General features: G+C 47.3%; 2 protein-coding genes across 2 annotated transcripts; one reads left to right on the top strand and one right to left on the bottom strand.

The window, feature by feature from the left end:
* Nucleotides 1–1,899: 1,899 nt before the first annotated feature.
* On the bottom strand, nucleotides 1,900–8,214 carry BORCS8 (BLOC-1 related complex subunit 8). Its single transcript, XM_056845426.1, has 4 exons — nucleotides 8,109–8,214; nucleotides 6,481–6,593; nucleotides 3,282–3,346; nucleotides 1,900–2,019 (listed from the first exon to the last, which is right to left on the bottom strand). The coding sequence occupies exons 1-4, from the start codon at nucleotides 8,143–8,145 to the stop codon at nucleotides 1,914–1,916; spliced, it is 321 nt and encodes a 106-aa protein (XP_056701404.1). The 5' UTR covers nucleotides 8,146–8,214; the 3' UTR covers nucleotides 1,900–1,913.
* A 2,498-nt stretch (nucleotides 8,215–10,712) lies between these two features.
* RFXANK (regulatory factor X associated ankyrin containing protein) lies at nucleotides 10,713–18,365 on the top strand. Its single transcript, XM_056845073.1, has 8 exons — nucleotides 10,713–10,932; nucleotides 12,143–12,226; nucleotides 14,077–14,142; nucleotides 15,252–15,352; nucleotides 15,438–15,563; nucleotides 16,637–16,703; nucleotides 16,787–16,867; nucleotides 18,301–18,365. The coding sequence occupies exons 1-8, from the start codon at nucleotides 10,713–10,715 to the stop codon at nucleotides 18,357–18,359; spliced, it is 804 nt and encodes a 267-aa protein (XP_056701051.1). The 3' UTR covers nucleotides 18,360–18,365.
* Nucleotides 18,366–19,043: the final 678 nt, after the last annotated feature.

Here is a 19,043-nt window from a genome sequence, read left to right as displayed (position 1 = left end):
CAAGCTTTCCGGCAGGCATACCTCTTGCCCCTTTTCCTGTCCTTCAGTCAGGTTTGGAAACTTTTTTTAAAAGTCCTATTTTTTAAAATTAAGAGTCGGTGTGCCAAATTCTTAGCACCGGCATTCATTTTTTTAAGCAGAGAGAAAAGAGCACTTCAGTCCGGGCCAAGTCGGCCTTGGCCTGCGGTGCCTCTCAGCTTGTGAGGAAGAATGAATGTGTTTTGCCAAGACGAAATGAGGGAGCCACGAGATGGAACTCTTTCATCCACATCTTTCCTTTGCCACATGTGAAGCTGACCCTCGGCCCCATCTTGCCTTCCTTGACTTGACAACGGCTCCGTGGGGTCTCCAGCAGAGAACGGTCTTTCCCAACACCGGGGGGGGTCCCTTTAACCAGGGATCGAACCCCGGACTTTGTGCATCTTATTAAATAAAATTAATCCACTGCTCAGTTCTGTGTAGCTGATTCAGCACCGGTGTATTCTTCTTGCACATGTTGCCATTTGTACCCCGCACGGGTCCATCTTCTCTAGAGCAAAGCTTCTTAAACTGTGGGTCGCAACCCCATATGGGGCCACGAAACTGAATGTGGGGGGTCGCGAAAAATTTGGAAACAGTAAAACTATATGTATACCAAAGAATTGTTTTAAAATAAAATTCTTTATGATTTATTATCAGTAAATGTTTGATTTGAATACCTATTTTATATACCTGTATACCCGGGGTTGTGTAAAAATTTCTCGAGTGAAAAGGGATCGCAAGTGGAAAAGTTTAAGAAGCCCTGCTCTAGATGACCCTGTTCCAAACAGTGGCCAACATAATGCTTTGGGAAGCCCACAAGCAGGGCAGCAGGATTTCCTTGCTGCCCCCACTTCCGTCACTGGGTTCAAAGGTAAACTGCCTCTGAATACAGAGGTTCTATTTCATCCTCATTGCTAACAGCCATTCTCCTCTGGCCAGGAACTTCCTCATCTCCTTTTTGAGGGTGGAGCCTGGGAAAGGTGGGCTTTAGAGAGGGGAGGGACCTCAGTAGGGTATAATGCCATACAGACTTCCTTCCAAAGCAACCCTAGACCATCTTTCCCAGTTTAAACAAGAAATGTTCTTTAAGTGACTTGTCAGGAATCAAGGAACCTAGTAGCACTGGTGGTAAACATGGGAAGAAAAAAACAGTTCATCCCAACCACACAAAGCCAAAACCCAGGCACCTCTACTTTTGAGCAATGTGCCATGAAGGGAAGCACAGAGGGGTGCTTTGTGCATGTGTCTCATCACTGCATGTGACCCCCAGACCCATCCAACATTTAGTTTCTTCCCATGAAGAGAGGACATGCCCAGCTGGGATATTTGCCCCATGCCAGGGGGAGAAAACACATGGATAGGGCCCCTCTCGCTGCACTAACCATTAAAAAAAATTTGCTATAATAAGTGAACAGCAAAAAAAGGAGAGAAAGAAAGAGAGAAAGAGAAGAGAAAGAGAAAGAGAAAGCAAGAGTGAGCAAAAGCAAGAAGGAAAGAATGAGAAAAACAGTGAGAGAAAGAGAAAGCAAGCGAGAAAGAAAATGCAAGCAAGAAAGAGAGTGAGCAAAAACAAAGAGAAAGATACAAGAGAGAAAGCAAGAAAGAAAGAAAGCAAGAGAAAGCAAGCAAGCAAGCGAGAGAAAGCACAAAAGAAAGCAAGAAAGGATACAACACACTAAAGAATCCTGGCCTAGAAGTACATAGAATTAATCATTTGGGAACTAGCCATCTTGCAAGATCAGTTCTTCAAAACATTTAATAATTTACAAAAAAAATCAGAGGATGAATACAGCAGAGCCGTGGCTGTCCCTCTTGCGCGACCTGAAGATGGGGGCTCCTGTACATGGGGGTGGGGAGGAGGGCTCCAGAGGCTTCCCTGCAGCTGGCTGGAGCTACCTGCGGGCGGAATTCAGCTGCTCTTTCACTGCGATGGCGTTCCGGAGTAACCCATCGATGCTCTTGAAATAAACGCAGCTGTCCTTCATGTTCTTGATGGCGCTGCAGCAGGAGAAAAGACAGGCCGGATGTGAGGGGGTAGCAAAGACACCCCCCACAAATCCTAGACCATCTCCTATCCATAGGGCTCCCAACCTCCAGGAACTAGCCGGAGATCTCCTGCTATTACAACTGATCTCCAGCCGATAGAGATCAGTTCATCTGGAGAAAATGGCCGTATGGCCATTAGACTCTATGACATTGAAATCCCTCCCCAAACCCCGCTTCCTCAGGCTCCGCCCCAAAAACCTCTCGCCGGTGGCAAAGAGGGATCTGGTAACCCTATCCATCCAAGAACTCTCCTTTGCATCAACCTTTAAAAGGATTTTGGCTGCTGTGCCTTTAACCACAGCCTGAGAGGCAGACACTTAGCAGCAGCTTTCCCCCTAGTACAGAAATCAGAATCTTAGGCCACTACATTTCTGCCAATCTTTGCTGGCAAGCCCGCAGCTAGTCCTCATGGTTGCAGAGATAAATAACACTTGAATGCAGCACAGGCAATATTAGCTGAAGTATTAGAAGCCGTGTCAAATGGGCACTTTCACACATGTCAAATAATGCACTTTCAATCTACTTTCAGTTGACTTTAACAATAGTTTGCAAGTGGGTTTTGCCAGTTCACACAGGCCATTTATGCTTGGTAATCAATAGCGCATTCCAGGCTGAAGTGCCCCGCATATTTTTTTGAGTTTTTCATGCTGAACCGTCATTTAGGAAGTGACTGCGAAGCTGGCGCAGACCTGCTTCGCATTTCTTAAGAGCTCCTTTAACGTGACCTTTTGTGTTTGCTCCGCCCCTGCTGTGAAGAATCCTTTCAAGAAATCATGCAAAATCACAGCTGCAGGTTAGCTATGCATACTGAGGTTGCTAATGGCTATTCAAACAGAAACGAAGGAGTAGGTGAGGGGGGGAGGGGGGAATTGCTCCTTTTGCCTGGGGACCGTGAATAGGCATTTTAAAGGTCACATTAAAAAAACGTTTTGAGTGAGCATCAAAATTGACCCTGCATAAATGGCCACAGTAGAATCCAGCTTCAAAGTGGACTGAAAATGCATTATTCGGCAAGTGTTAAAGTGCCCTCAAAGTTTCCAGGTGCCGGGGTGGGGGGGCTTTCATACCCAATCCTTCCCCCATTACTACCACAGGAGACACGAATCAGCCCCTCCTGAATCTTCCACCCGTCCTGAAGCTCAAGACCTGGGAGTGGTGTGTGTTTGTGTGTTGGGGGGGGGGGTTGCAGACTGGGAAGGGCTTCCCCATGGTACCTGCAGGCATACTCCACAGTATAGATGGCTCCTTGGCTCTGCTCCTCCCAGCTCTGCATGTCGGCCTGAAAGACAGATGGCAGGAAGGCAACAAAGATGGTGAGGGGTCTGGAGACCAAGTCCTATGAGGAAAGGTTGAAGGAGCTGGATATGTTTAGCCTGAAGAGAAGACTGAGAGGTGATATGATAACCATCTTCAAGTACTTGAAGGGCTGCCATATAGAGGAGGGTGCCAAGTTGTTTTCTGTTGCCCCAGAGGGTCAGAACAGAACCAACGGGTTGAAATTAAATCGAAAGAGTTTCCATCTAGACATCAGGAAGAATTTTCTAACAGTTAGAGCAGTTCCTCAGTGGAACGGGCTTCCTCGGGAGGTGGTGAGCTCTCCTTCCCTGGAGGTTTTTAAGCAGAGGTTAGATGGACATCACCACATCCTGGGGCTGGGAGTTCCACAATTTAACTATGTGTTGTGTGCAGAAAGACTTCCTTTTATCTGTTTTGAATCTCTCCCCCTCCAGCTTCAGCAGATGACCCCATTTTCTAGTATTTTGAGGGAGGGAGAAAAGCTTCTCCCGGTCCACTCTCTCCATGTCAGGCATAATTTTACAGACCTCTATCATGTCTCCCCTTAACAGCCTTCACTCTAAGCTAAACAGCCCTAAGTGTTTTAACCGCTCCTCATAAGGCAGTCGCTCTCGTCCCCTGATCATTTTGGTTGCTCTTTTCTGCACCTTCTCAGGATGGAAACAGCCGGTAGAATGCTGGATACATCTCTTAGCTGAAAAGGAGCAGCCACTAAGAGCCCTTCTTTTGCCAACAAATGAACAATACTGAAAAAATATAAGTACTTTAAAAAAAGTACAGCAAATACTACTGAAATAAACCAAGTTCTCTGCTTACTAAGAAATACTCTCTTCCCACCCCCCTCTCCTTGATGCCTTTCCAGATCTCGCAGTCTTCTGGCTGCTTTTTAATTGCTAAAGCCAGCTAATACTTAAAACAATGGAATTAACGGCATATTACCATAATGGTGAAGTCACAAGGTGGGCCATAATCCTTGAAAGACAGCACCCCCAAAAAACCCCCGGGGGGGCTGCTTTTCAGACTGGGACCCCCTCCGTCCCTTTCCTGCAGCTTATCAAGATGTGATGTGCTCAGATAGATGAAGATATTGGGGATTAGGAATAAATCTTTAATGAAGACTGCACAAGAGAATGTTGGGGTGACCTTCTCCGTTCACTGGCCTCCCAGCCACCCTTCCCAGAACACATTGTTATTAATACATAAAGATTAATTAAACAAGGGAGACTAAGGACTCGGATAGCATCTTCCTTTGCATGATTTGCCGTATCATTTCACCGCTATCACCTCCAGAGGTGTGGGATCCTAAAAAATATCTAACACAACCTCTGCCGGGAATGCTTCCCATGTCGATTAACTCACAGTAATGCCTGCCATGCTGTGCCCCAAATCCAAGCAGAGGAGCGGGTGCCCACCTTTGAGAAAGAGCTTTTTAACATGCACCTTTTTAAATGGCAAAGAGCCCCGTGGCGCAGAGTGGTAAACTGCAGTACTGCAGTCAAAAGCTCTGCTCACGACCTGAGTGCGATCCTGACGGAAGTTGGTTTCTTGTAGCCGACTCAAGGTTGACTCAGCCTTCCATCCTTCTGAGGTCGGTAAAATGAGCACCCAGCTTGCTGGGGGTAATGTGTAGAGGACTGGGGAAGGCACTGACAAACCACCCCGTAAAATAAAGTCTGCCTAGTAAACGTTGGGATGTGACGTCACCCCATGGGTCAGGAATGACCCGGTGCTTGCACAGGGGACTACCTTTACCTTTTTTAAATGGCATTCATTTTAATTTATTCAACCAAAGAAAACTGCAATTAGCGGCATCCTCTCAAAGTAAGTAGCTATTAGCAGGGCTGAGCACACAATGAGGAAAAAGCTTTTTTAAATGTATATTGCAATATTTTGCTACCAGGCAATCCGATTTTGCTCCAAGAAAACCGAAGTTCTACCACTGGTATAAATTACGTTAATTAGGCATATGCATGTAACATCTTTTATTTTGTATTCATTTAGGCCAAAACGCTTTACTGCTTTGCGTCACTTATCTCCGTTTTGCCTGTCATGGTGAGGGTGCAGGAGAGGGAGGCAGTGCAGAACTCGTGCTCCAAGCACTGGGAATTTGATTTGTAAGCAGACCTCTGTCTAAGATTTCAGCCAGTATTGTGGGCTGATTTCAGAGGACTAGAATTTTGCTTGTTTGAGATGGAAGCTGATTTTCTGTGAGATCACAGCACACAAGACAGCTCTGGCTACTTCCCCCATTTCATAAATCAGAGAACAAGCATCAGAGAGAGGAAGGAGAGAGAACATGGCATGCCCAAGGTCAAGTCCATGACAAAGATAGAGCTCAAGCCCAAAATTCTCAACACCCCCAGGGCTAAACTTCTCCCCTCTGGACTCGACTAAAGTCTTCCTCTCATAGATATTTTAAGCAAATGAACCTCACAGACTAGAGAAGAAGAAGAAGAGTTGGTTTTTATATGATGACTTTCTCTACCACTTAAGGAAGAATCAAACCGGCTTATAATCACCTTCCCTTCCCCGCAACAGACACCCTGTGTAGGTGGGGCTGAGAGAGCTCTAAGAGAGCTGTGACTAGCCCAAGGTCACCCAGCTGGCTTCATGCGTAGGAGTGGGGAAATCAGAATCAGATAACCTTTATTGGCATAATATTGATGGTCACAAGGTCAGAGATAGCCAGGTAGTGGGAAACCAACCCGGTTCTCCAGATTAGCCTCCGCAGCTCATGTGGAGAAGTGGGGGAATCAAACCCGGTTCTCCAGATCAGACTCCACTGCTCCAAACCATCACTCTTAACCACTACACCACGCTAGCTCTAAAACCTGAAGCTCTAGGCTTACATCCTGTGCCTTTCTGCATTTTTTCTTTAAAAAGGAGGGGATTCTCAAATGCCCTTACCAAGATCCAGTGCTATCAGAATCCCACACATGGATTAAGCTAGGTTTCAGGCTCTAGCCTGACACGTTCCTTTTCTAGCTGCGGGGAATGATTCTGCCATGCGATTCCTCACCACCGCCACCACACCCAGCTGCCCGCTTCATCAGCTTTGTGTGAGAATTGTACCCCAGTTCTCCCAGCCTCGACTTCGAAATTCATAACAGAACTTACCTTATGCTGGGCCAATTCCGGGAGGGACCGTCTGACATGCTCCTGAAGCCGATACAACGCGACGGAGGGTTCATTGGCCAAGACATACATGCTCTCTGTAAATTTGTCGGTTACTATAAACAAAGAAGAAGAAGATGAAGAAAAGTTGGTTTTTATATGCTGACTTTCTCTACCACTTAAGGGAGAATCAAACCGGCTTACAATCACCTTCCCTTCCCCACAACAGACACCCTGTGAGGTAAGGGGGGCTGAGAGAGTGTGACTAGCCCAAGGTCACCCAGCTGGCTTCGTGTGTAGGAGTGGGGAAACAAATCCAGTTCACTAGATTAGCCTCCACCACTCATGAAGAGTGGGGAATCAAACTTGGTTCTCCAGATCAGACTCCACGGCTCCAAACCACTGCTCTTAACCACTACACCTTTTTCCTTTAATTAGGGTCGCCAGCCTCTAGGTGGTGGGTGGAGATCTCCTGGGATTACAACAGATCAGTCCCCCTGGAGAAAACAGCCGCTTTGCAAGGTGACCTCTATGTCATTATTTCTTGCTGAGGTCCCTCCCCTCAGGCTCCACCCCCAAAATCTTCAGGTGTTTCCCAGCCCAGAGCTGGCAACCCTACTTTAGGTCCATACCAAGACAGGATTCACCTGCAGCAATTATGCAGGTTAGGCAGCTGTTTACCACCAAGGCTGGTGGTAATTACAATTACATCCAGACTTCTCCCCCACCCAGATGTGGGGCTAGTAAAGTAAGTTGCCATTTCTCTTACCCCCACCCAATGTAATCAACTACCCCTCAAGATTGCTCCCCGTTGCTAACTGGGGGAGCCATCTATCATTGTTCTCAATATACCCAGTAGCATTTCTAAAATGGGATAGGCTGGGACCCACAGGTTCTACTTTCCTATGGAAATACTCTCTGCGTAAGTTCAGAGGCACTCCCGTTTTATAGCATCAGTTCCTTTGCATGGCATTATTTCCAGTGCTAAAGGGTGTGTGTGCGTGTGGGGGGGGTAATGTCTCTTTTTTGGTAAAGTGGGTAGCCGTGTTTGTCTGCAGAAGTAGAAAAGGGCAAGAGTCCAGTAGCACCTTAAAGACTAACAAAAATATTTTCTGGTAGGGTATGAGCTTTCGTGAGCGAAAGCTCATACCCTACCAGAAAACATTTTTGTTAGTCTTTAAGGTGCTACTGGACTCTTGCCCTTTTCTACTTTTGGTAAAGTATTCAACATAGGGTTGCTAGCTCCAGGTTGGGAACTACCTGGAGATTTTGGGGGCAAAGCCTGAGGAAGGCGGGGTTTGGAGAGGGGAGGGACTTCAAGGCCATAGAGTCCAATTGCCAAAGCGGCCATCTTCTCCAGGGGAACTGATCTCCATCAGCTGTAATAGCGGGAGATCTCCAGCCACCCCCTGGAGGTTGGCAACCCTATCAATACACCTCTCCTAGGGTTGCATTACACCATGATGAGGTTCGGTCCGATTCCTCCCCAGGCTTCACCGCAAACTTATGGCAATTTCCCTACTGGGAATAGGCAACCCTGACCTCCCCCCACCCATTAACCACTGTTGCCCGGAAGCCATTTAGCGTGACACAACCCGGAAGTAACCCCTCGCCATTATTGCCGCCGCTACCTTTCTTTACTTTCAGCTGCATTTCGGACTCCTCCATGGCGTCCAGCGAGTCTGAATTGGCCTGAGAGGCAGCGGGTGGCGAAACCGGGCCGGAAACCCAAATGCGCGCTAGTTTCCGGGGACCGCGTGCAGCGCCATTAAGCGACCGGCTGGGAAACAGAGACCGGCAGCAAAGGTCCTTCTTGGCTCTCTTATCTCTCCCCCCCCCCTCGGCCCCTCCTTCTTTAGAGAACCGAATCCGTGATCTTGGGGTGGGTGAAAAACCCTTCTTGCAGGCTCCGTCCCCTCGCCCTGTTTCGCTCTTGCCAGGGCCTTATGACGCGTGATGGTGGGGGTCCCAAGTCCTCCAAGTTTGCCAGTGCTGGGTTAAGTGCTGAAAAGAAGCCCAGTGCCCCTGGGCACATGCAGAGTGCATTTCCTTCCTTAATCCAATAATGATGCCCATCTACTAAATAGAAGGGCCCGGTCATTTTCTCCCCCTGATATAGAAATAGGGGCATTTGGGGGAAGGGGAGAGCATCGTATTTCTTGGGGGAGTTTGAGAGGGGGCAACACGCCAATTCAAGCAGTTATTTAATACTGTCGGTTTAAAACTAGTTTTCCCGTGGTTGTTTTGGGTAAACTGGAAAATCAAGACAATCCAATAATCCAATAATGATGCCCATCTGCTAAATAGAAGAGGAGAGAGAGGGAGAGGGAGAGAGAGAGAGAGAGAGGGAGAGAGAGAGAGAGAGAGAGAGATTTATTTATTTATTTATTTATTTATTTCCTGGTATAGAAATGGGGGCATTTGGGGGAAGGGGAGAGCATTGTATTTCTTGGGGGAGTTTGAGAGGGGGCAATACGCAATTCAAGCAGTTATTTGATGCTGTCGGTTTAAAACGGTAGTTTCTCCGTGGTGGTTTTGGGTACACTGCAAAATCAAGACACAGTAAAGGCATTTTAAAAATAAAATCAGTAAAATACGATACAATGCCTTTAATCCAGAAGTTCCCTGCACTGGCATTATTCTGGGATTATTTTTGGTATCCTATAGAATCTTAGAATTGGAAGCTCCTTCTTGCTTTTACTCTTGGTGAGCTCCATAAAAAGCTACAATTCAAAAAATAGCACCGGCAGGGAAATATGTAGCTTCTATGAAGACAGTGGTAGAAACTTGGGACAGCTGCCCCTGATGACTTTCTGCCTGCCATGCAATTGTCTGGCCTCTGACAAAGATACCATTTCGGCCTGTAACTTAGCACATGCACAAAGGCATGCAGACTTATGGTACAGACTTACAGACTTATTGTAGCTTCTGTGGTCCTGAGCCGCGACATAAATAAATCAGCTGGCCCTTTAAGGCCGTTCCGTCAAACGGAGCCCCTTCCTACCCCTGGGGGCAGCTGATAGGCGGAGCGGGAGGGCAATTCCCAGGCTTCTCAAGCGCCCCCATTCATAAACAAAGTCCCCCCCCCTCACCTCCTTGCAGCTCTTAAAGGGCCAGGCCCATGGCAGCAGGAGGAGCTGCCCCCAAAATTCAGATGCATTGTGGGAAGAGAAAGTTACTTTCAGATTTGCACCAAAGGAAGTGGAGAAGCAAGGAGGAAAAGCTGCAGTGAGTAAAATTCCATCAAGAGTTCCCCCATCAAGGGCCCCTCCTCTGGGGACCTTCACCCCAAGGATGAGGGCGGGCTGAGAGTCACCTCAGAAAGGTGGGCTTAACAAAATGGGGCCAGTTGCAAGAGGTGATTTGGGTGGGGGGGAAAGGAGCCCTTCGAAATGCACTTTCAGAAGTGAGGGAGGCGCTGGGTGGGATCCATGATGCTCAGATAGACTGCTCCTGATGGGAAGGGGTTGAACAAAAACACCCCCGCTTGGTTTAATTTCTCATGCCTTCATCCTACCAGCAATGTAAACTTAGCAGAATGTAATTATTTTGTTATCCTGGGCATACAGAGCCAACACAAAGGGCAACTGTCCTCCTCTGCCTGGTCTGCTGCTCTCACCAAGCCTCGGGGCAAGCAGCTAAGTTGCTTTTTCCCTCCCTCAGTAGGGTTGCCAACCTCCAGGTACTAGCGGGAGATGTCCTGCTATCACGACTGATATCCAGCTGATAGAGATCAGTTCACCTGGAGAAAATGGCTGCTTTGGCCATTGGATTCTATGGCATTGAAGTCCCTCCCCAAACCCCATCCTCATCAGGCTCTGCCCAAAAACCTCCCACTGGTAGTGAAGAGGGACCTGGCAACCCTATCCCTCAGTCTCCAAAGCACGTTTAATTATTCTGTAGCCAAAACATGAAATTATGGTGAGTTTTCTTATTTGAATGCCAATATGATTATTCAGAGCACTTTTCCAGATGGCTTCCTCTGTGTACCCCACCAATGTCAAAAGTATTCTAGCCAGGTGTAGCAAAGGATACGTACTGCCCCTTTACAATGAAAACAGGCTAGGTTCATCCTGGGAACCTTTAGTGATACCGTAAATGACGTCTGCGTTATTATAACGGAAGCCAATTTGTGGCGGCAACCCGTTAATAAATGTTTGACTCAAATAGAATATTATACCGTTGTCTTTCAAGGCCCTCTGGAAGTTGCAGGCCCACCAAGGGCAGCATCACCCATGGGAGATTATGGGACTCCTCCCAGAATCCTGGCCAGGGGGGTTGAGAGCTCCCAAGGAATTCACGGCGCTGAGATGACACGGGCCACCTTAGTAAGAGACCTGGAGGTGTCTGTGAGCGACGGGGATGAGGCAGACGCCTCAATAATCCTGCAGTTACACCCTTACTCGGAGGACAGAGATGATCTGCAGCCTGGTCAGGAACAGACGGCTTTGAACGGTGAGTTAGCAGAGGTGGGGCGGAAATTGACAAGAGGTCAAATGGGAAGAAGAAGAATTGGTTTTTATATGCCGGCTTTCTCTACCACTTAAGAAAGAATGAAACCAGCTTACAATCACCTTCCCTTCCCCTCCCCACAACAGACACCCTGTAAGGTAGGTGGGGCTGAGAGAGTTCAGAGAGAACTGTGACTAGCCCAAGGTCACCCAGCTGGCTTCATGTGCAGGAGTGGGGAAACCAACCCAGTTTACCAGATTAGCCTCCACTGCTCATGTGGATGCAATACTGCATGAATGTTGCAGCTGGTCGGCAGTGGTAAAAACCTTACATTCCAAATTCTGTGTAAGAACCAAAACAATGTTCATTTACTGATTTCCCTTTGGGGATAGGTGAAACCTCCACATTCAGAGGCAGTGTATCTGTGAAAACCAATGGCTGGAGACCAAAACCGGCAGGGAGGTTTTGGCTAGCATACCTCGCTTGTAGGCTTTCCAGAGCGACTGGCTGGCCTCTTTGGGATGTAGGATTCTGTGACAGCAAGTGTTGTGTAGCAGTTAGTGTCTTTCTAGAATCTAGGAGACCCAGGTTCGAATCTTTCCTCTGCCATGGAAGCTTGTTGGGTGACCTTGAGACAGTTACACAGTCTTAGCCTGACCTACCTCACAGGGTTGTGAGGAAAAAATTTGAGGATAAAATGGAAGAGAACAGAATGATGTAAGCAGCTTTAGGTTCTTGATGGGGAGAAAGGCAGGGTATACGTGATGTAAGTAAATAATTTCTGGATATACTTTTGGTCTCATCCTGCAAGGATTTTCTTCGCACATCCAATTCTAGTTGTACAAAAGAACTAAAAATTAGATTGCTAGTATTTAGGGCAGGTTAGGGTATTGTTGTTGCGAGCCAGCGTGGTGTAGTGGTTAGGAGCAGTAGACTATAATCTGGAGAACTGGGTTTGGTTCCCCACTCCTCCACATGAAGCCTGCTGGGTGACCTTGGGCTAGTCACAGTTCTCTCCAAACTCAGCCCCACCTACCTCACAGGGTGTCTGTTGTGGGGAGGGGAAGGGAAGGTGATTGTAAGCCGGTTTGATTCTTCCTTAAGTGGTGGAGAAAGTGGGCATATAAAAACCAACTTTTCTTCTTCAAATAAAGATGGATTCTTCGGGGGGGGGGGCAGTTAAACTAGTATTTTTTTTTGCCTGCAAATGCAGATGGTGGGATCCTGAAACATTCGACCACTTTGACAAACCGTCAGCGGGGCAATGAAGTTTCTGCTTTACCAGCTACCCTGGACAGTAAGTATCCCCTTCAGCAGAGCCAGATGATCCTCTCGAGTTCAGTGTCCCATTTGTGAAACTAAAGCCAACCGTGCATCTGCATAGTGAAATTGTGGAACTCCCTGCCCCAGGATGTGATGCGCTTTAGGAAGCCCGGAAACAAGACAACTGCAGCAGCATTATCCTGCCTGTGTTCCAAAGCACCTAATATAAAAGGCCTGCTCCTCTGATCCTGGAGAGAATAGGTAGGCATCATGACTAGTATCCATTTTGACTAGTAGCCACGGACAGCCCTCTCATCCATGAAAATGTCCACCCCCCTCTTAAAGCCTTCCAAGTTGGCAGCCATCACCACATCCTGGGGCAGGGAGTTCCACAATTTAACCATGCTTTGCTTGAATAAATACTTCCTTTTATCTGTTTCGAATCTCTCACCCTCCAGCTTCAGCAGATGACCCCACGTTCTAGTATTACGAGAGAGGCAGAAAAGCTTCTCCCTGTCCACTCTCTCCAAACCATGCATAATTGTATAGACCTATATCATGTTCTCCCCTTAGCCGCCTTCTTTCCAAGCTAAACAGCCCTAAGCGTTTTAACCGCTCCTCATAGGGCAGTTGCTCTCATTGATGATGTATAACAGAAAGTTAAATTAAAGTTAGATTAGGGAGGCCAGCACTGGTATTAAACCGGAACTCCCTAAGGTCCCACAGGGCCTTGGTCTCATTGGAGGGGCGATTTCACCAGACAGGCCAGGGCAGAGAAAGGCCTGGCCCTAGCTGAGGACAGCCGGATACTTTTTAGGCTGGGGAACACCAGCAGTTTGTTGAGATAGATTGTGATAAATTGTGATCTTGTGGATCGTAAATTAGACACACTCACAAAGATTCAAGACACGTTGCTTTCCTTCACAAGACGTCTGTGTGTGTGTGTGGAGGGCCGTGGCTTCCTTTATAGAGTCAATCCATCTCTTGCTGGGTATTCCTTTTTTCCTGCCACCTTCAACTTTTCCTAGCATGATTGTCTTTTCCAGTGACTCTTGTCTTCTCATAATATGTCCAAAGTACAATAGCCTCAGTTTAGTTTAGTCATTTTAGCTTCTAGGGTCAGTTCAGGCTTGATTTGATCTAAAACCCACTGAGTTGTTTTTTTGGCAGTCCACGGTATCCATAACACTCTCCTCCAACACCACATTTCAAAGGAATCTACTTTCTTCCTATCAGCTTTCTTCATTGTCCAGCTCTCACACCTATACATAGTAATAGGGAATACAATGGCATGAATTAACTTGATCTTGGTGGCCAGTGACACATCTTTACATTTGAGAACCTTTTCTAGCTCCTTCATGGCTGCCCTTCCCAATCTCAATCTACGTAGAGGTTTACTAATCAAAAAGAGGGTAAACTTGGAATATAAATTAATACCTTATAACGACAACTAGTTTCCTAAACTCTTGCCCACACGTGGATAACAGGCTCTAAGGCTTAAAACACAGTGAACAATATGGTTGACATTATCCACTCGAGAAAGAAGTGAAATGAAGTAAGTCTCTTCTTAACTGAAACGGCAGTTCAACTGATGCTTTTAGGATCGTGCCAGAACATCACATGGCCAATAGCTCTTGATCTGACCGATTGATCGTCAGTGTAAACGAAACATAAACATTTAACCCTTTTTATGATCCTGGCAGAGACAAAACTTGTAGACTAATTCCCAACAAGATTGTTTCTTGTAGAGCATAGCGCTCTCTGAGGGGCATACCAGAAGAGGCAGTCCCGCAGATACTATGGTCCCAGACCATGTAAGTACACATCAGAGTGAAACCACAAGCTGAAGGTTCAATTGCTGTTCTTTCTTCCCATTCCCCGCAGCGCTCTCCATTTACCAGCTAGCAGCTCAGGGGGAACTTACCCTGCTGAAAGAAAACCTGCGGAAAGGTGAGAAGCTGGATTTCCGAATGAACTGAGGGTTTCGCATCAGCCTGGAATTTAAACACTCCTGTCCAGCTTTATCCTGAAGCTAAGCAATTACATGCAAGGAGACCTCCCCTGTACTTTCGTACAAGCAATGCCTAGGGTTGCCAGCCTCCAGGTACTAGAGTAGCAGTTCTCTTCCAAAGGGATTCCAAAGGGAGACTGCTGAATTACAATTAATAATGAAACTCAAACTAATGCATTCTCCAGGATTGAATAGGGACCTGGGATTCCTGCCTCATTACCCATGCTGATTTCTCCACACCTACTACCCCTCTGCATATCACACCGCATCCAAGCCAGTCCTAGCCAGCGTGGTGTAGTGGTTTGAAGCGGTGGACTCTTGATCTGGAGAACCTGGTTTGATTCCCCACTCCTCCACATGAGCGGCGGAGGCTAATCTGGTGAACTGGATTTGTTTCCCCACTCCTCCACACGAAGCCAGCTGGGTGACCTTGGGCTAGTCACACTCTCTCAGCCCCACCTATCTCACTGGATGTCTGTTGTGGGGAGGGGAAGGGAAGGTGATTGTAAGCCGGTTTGATTCTTCCTTAAGTGGTAGAGAAAGTCTGCATATAAAAACCAACTCTTCTCCTTAATCTTGCCTGCTAATGTTATTTACTTGGTTTTGACATTTACATTTGCCACATGTGCGTCAAATTCACTCTTCTCTACTTAAGGACAGATGGATTCACATTCTAGCTGTATCTGAAGAAGTAGAAGAGTTGTTTTTTATATGCCAATTTTCTCTACCACTTAAGGGAGACTCAAACCAGCTTACAATCACCTTCCCTTCCCCTCCCCACATCAGACACTCTGTGAGGCAGGTGGGGCTGAAAGAGCTCTAAGAGAGTTGTGAGTAGCCCAAGGTCACCCAGCTGGCTTTGTGTGGAGGAGTGGGGAAACAAACCCGGTTCTCAAGATCAGACTCCACCGCTCCAAACCACCGCTCTTAACCACACCACGCTGGCTCACGAAAGCTCATACCCTGCCAGAAATCATTAGTCTTTAAGATGCTACTGGACTCTGGCTCTTTTATACATACAAAGCCAAACTGCTTCTTCCGTTTACAGGAGAGAACCTGGTGAACAAACCGGACGAGCGAGGCTTCACCCCCTTGATGTGGGCCTCGGCTTTTGGAGAGATTGAAACCGTCCGTTGCCTCCTGGAACAGGTAAGGACTCGGGGGGGGGGGGCAGCCCTGGTGGTGCTGGGGTACGACTTTGTTTTCCCGTTTCTGACCCGCTTCCTCTCTGCAGGGCGCTGACCCCCATGCCCTGGCGCACCAGCGGGAGAGCGCTCTGTCGCTCGCCAGCACAGGAGGATACACCGACATCATCGTCTTGCTGCTGGAGAAGGACGTCGACATCGACACCTACGACTGGGTAACAATTCGAGCAGCCAAACACCTACAGAGACAGTCTTGTGCAGTGGGAAGAGCAGTCTGGTGCAGTTAGGGTTGCCGATCTCCCGGTACTAGCTGGAGATCTCCCAGTATTACAACTGATATCCAGCCGACAGAGATCAGTTCCCCCTGGAGAAAACGGCCGCTTTGGCAATTGGACTCTATGGCCTTGAATTCCTCCCAAATCCTGCCCTCCTCAGGCTCCGTCTCAAAAATCTCCAGGTAGTTCCCAAACAAGAACTGGGAACCCTAAGGTCTGGCCTAGGAGAGCCAGAAACACCCCTCATGTGAGTGGAAGAGCAGGGATGGATAACTGTGGCCAGGGTCGTGGGGATATGTGGGTCAACTCAGGCCCTCTCGGCTGGAATTTTAGCCATGCTCTAAAGATCCTTCCCTCTCAGAGCTGTTGTAAGGGTCAACAGCATTCCTTGCAGGAAAGGCAAGATGGAAACCAGTATCTCTTATCCGTTCATCTTCTGGCTATTGACCAGTTTAGCATTTGCAAGCCACCACGGCTCGAGCAAGGGGTGTGTGGCATAGAGTGGTGGGGAGCCCCCCAAACGGGCTTGCCTGGAAACGTGAGGTACTTTCATATTTCAGGGGTAAGAAAGCAAGAGAGAATACTCAAATCGCAAGCAAGCAGGCTTCATGCGACCTCTGAAGGTTGTGGTAACCTTGGGCCTTTTATGCATGGCCATTTCCCTCGCGGCCACCCTCCCAATTACTTCGAGGTTTTGTTTTGATGATGTGATAAGTGGCTAAATTTTTTAGATTTTGTATTTCAGTGGAAAATCCGTTATCTAATTTAACCAGCCACCTCAAGCAATGATGCAAACTTTGATTTAAAAAAATTCCTTTTTATTGTAAAAACTTCAGTAATAAAAATGGGAAAAGTAGAATAATGTAAAAAACACAAGAATATATGTAAACTAATATATGATGAACCCGCCACAGGTATGCCAGTGACCGTGTCTAGGTCTGTGCTTAGCAAAGGTAGGGCACCCCGCACACCCCTGGCTCCGTGCCCGTGACCTTCTTTGCTTGCTTCCACAGAATGGTGGGACCCCACTCCTGTACGCTGTGCGGGGCAATCACATGAAGTGCGTCGAGACGTTGCTAGGTAAGCCTGCCTTTCGGGGGCCTAGAGCCATTAGCGTTGCAGTTAAAGCGGACTCCCGCACATCAATCGTTCTCTGGTTTCAGCCCGAGGCGCCGACCTTACCACTGAAGCAGATTCCGGTTACACACCAATGGATCTGGCGGTGGCGTTGGGTCACAAGAAAGGTAAGTTGTGGGGAAGAGGGGTATTCTGGGATGGCAGGGCTGATAGGCCCAAGCCTGTGGTCTGGTCTAGAGTTGGGAAGGTATGTTGTTCTCATGGCTGCCTTTCCCTTCTGGAATTTGTTTCTCCCGAGAGTTGCTGAAGCCTGAGCATTTTCCAGAAGCAGCTCAAGATGCTTTGATTCACGCTTTGGGGGAGGGTGGGGGGCAGATAAAAGAATCCACCGTACACCCAGAGCCAGCATGGTGTAGTGGTTAAGAGCGGTGGACTCTGATCTGGAGAACCGGGTTTGATTCCCCACTCCTCCACGTGAGCGGCGGAGGCTAATCTGGTAAACCGGATTTGTTTCCCAGCTCCTACACATGAAGCCAGCTGGGTGACCTTGGGCTAGTCACAGCTGTCTCAGCCCCACCTACCTCACAGGGTGTCTGTTTGTTGTGGGGAAGGGGACTATAAGCGGGTTTGATTATTCCTTAAGTGGTAGAGAAAGTTGACATATAAAAAACTAACTCTTCTTCTTCTCTGTGGATGGGGCATGCTTTATTTATTATCCACAGCCTGGGGTAAATTTTTCCCCGGTTGTGCCATTCCCACCTATGACACTGTCACCTGAATGTTAGTAAAAGATACCCCCAAAGTACAGCCGCTTAACAGTTTTCTTTCTAGAAACAAAAAAGCCCCAGGGACATGAAACAACCCTAGAACTACACTGATTTTGACCTTTTGATCAATTTACAATGTGTCGGGGTACAAAAATACCCCGTTTTTTGTTTAAACTAAAAATTCTGAGCAAGGGAACCATTTTTAAGCACTCTGGAGAGACCCCCTCCAGAAAACTGAGCCTAATAATTTGCAGAACATTTACTTCACCACAGAGATGCCCTTGGGGTTGAAAAATGCTCCAAGCCACCAACAAAACTTTAAAAACTAAGTTATGATTAATACTTATTTGCCACCTCATATGAAAGTGTGTTTTCAGGCTCTGGGTGTTTGGCCATTAGGGTTGCCAACCTCCAGGGTGTGGCTGGAGATCTCCTGCTATTACACCTGATTTCAAGCCGGTAAGAGATCTGTTTCCCTGGAGAAAATGGCCGCTTTGGCAATTGGACTCTATGGCATTGAAGTCTCTCCGTTCCCCAACCCACGTCCTCCTCAGGCTCCAACCCCCCCAAAATCTCCAGGTATTTCCCAACCTGGAGCAGGCAACCCTATTGGCTGTTGTAAAACCCCACGTGTTCCACCACGACGAACATTTTTCTTCCTTGTGGGGCATTTTTCTAATCCAAGATACACTGGAGTTTGGTTTGGGCCAAAAACCAAGCCTAGAGAAGAATTTAAATATATATATATATTGCAGAACATGGACGCAGGGTTAAATAATTAAATTTGTGATGTTATTCTGTGCTCTCTCTCCCTCCACTTTCTCGGCCTCTAGTGCAGCAGGTGATTGAAAAGCATATTCTGAAATTATTGCGGAACAAAGAGACTGAATGAAAGACACCCCCCCCCCCTTGGTCCAGGCTTGGTGCCGAGGGGATTAACCTTCCATTGCCATGAAGAAGAAAGCAAGAATCGAATCACACAATTGCTGAGGCTCGTGGACATGGGAAAGCAAAGTGGCTGGAAATTCCGAGAATCGGAACTCTAGACCGGACTTCTTGCCAAGGCAACGGGGGCCTTTGGAAGTTACCCTCAGCTTTCTGGCCAGAAAACAATGAGAGGGTGTACAGTGGTACTCCTCCTGAGTAAGATGATTCCTCTCCCCCAGTGCTTACAGCCATGCTGGTCAGATGAGTCAAGCCACAAATTGCCAGAAAGAAGAACTTTTTTGTTCCCCTTGGCTGCAAATCAATCTTTTGTTTGTGTCTGTGGAATATTTCCTGGTCAAATTTAAAAGAAAAAAAAAGCCCTTCATGTAAGCATTTTTTTAAATCAAATGACTTCCTAATATTAAGAGATTTTGGGGGAGTTTCCAGAAAAATAGCTGCGAAGAGAACGAAATGTGCCTTTTCATTCTGGCTTGCAAACTGCCACCTTGCTTAGCCGCCTATGGCGACAGGGTGGCGTCTCCTGCCAAGTAGGAATGAGAACATCTGTAAATGTGAAAAACAGTTTGTAGAAATTTTTATTGTAAATTTCAGTTGGATAACGTGCCCCCAAATGAGAAGCCAGCATTGC

This window comes from Euleptes europaea, chromosome 2 (assembly GCF_029931775.1).
Source record: "Euleptes europaea isolate rEulEur1 chromosome 2, rEulEur1.hap1, whole genome shotgun sequence".
Lineage (NCBI taxonomy): Eukaryota > Metazoa > Chordata > Lepidosauria > Squamata > Sphaerodactylidae > Euleptes > Euleptes europaea.
The sequence above is the reverse complement of the archived record's forward strand: the minus strand, read 5'-3'. Positions and strand labels throughout refer to the sequence as shown.

Bases quoted from the DNA above. Each gene is read 5' to 3' on its own strand.
- BORCS8 (XM_056845426.1), bottom strand. From the start codon at position 8,145: ATGGAGGAGTCCGAAATGCAGCTGAAAGTAAAGAAAG. The intron at 6,594-8,108 runs GTAGCGGCGGCA...CTTTGTTTATAG, and splicing joins GCAGCTGAAAGTAAAGAAAG to TAACCGACAAATTTACAGAG. The intron at 2,020-3,281 runs GTACCATGGGGA...CTCCTGCTGCAG, and splicing joins ACTGTGGAGTATGCCTGCAG to CGCCATCAAGAACATGAAGG.
- RFXANK (XM_056845073.1), top strand. From the start codon at position 10,713: ATGGGAGATTATGGGACTCCTCCCAGAATCCTGGCCAGGGGGGTTGAG. The intron at 10,933-12,142 runs GTGAGTTAGCAG...CTGCAAATGCAG, and splicing joins GGAACAGACGGCTTTGAACG to ATGGTGGGATCCTGAAACAT. The intron at 15,353-15,437 runs GTAAGGACTCGG...TCCTCTCTGCAG, and splicing joins TCCGTTGCCTCCTGGAACAG to GGCGCTGACCCCCATGCCCT.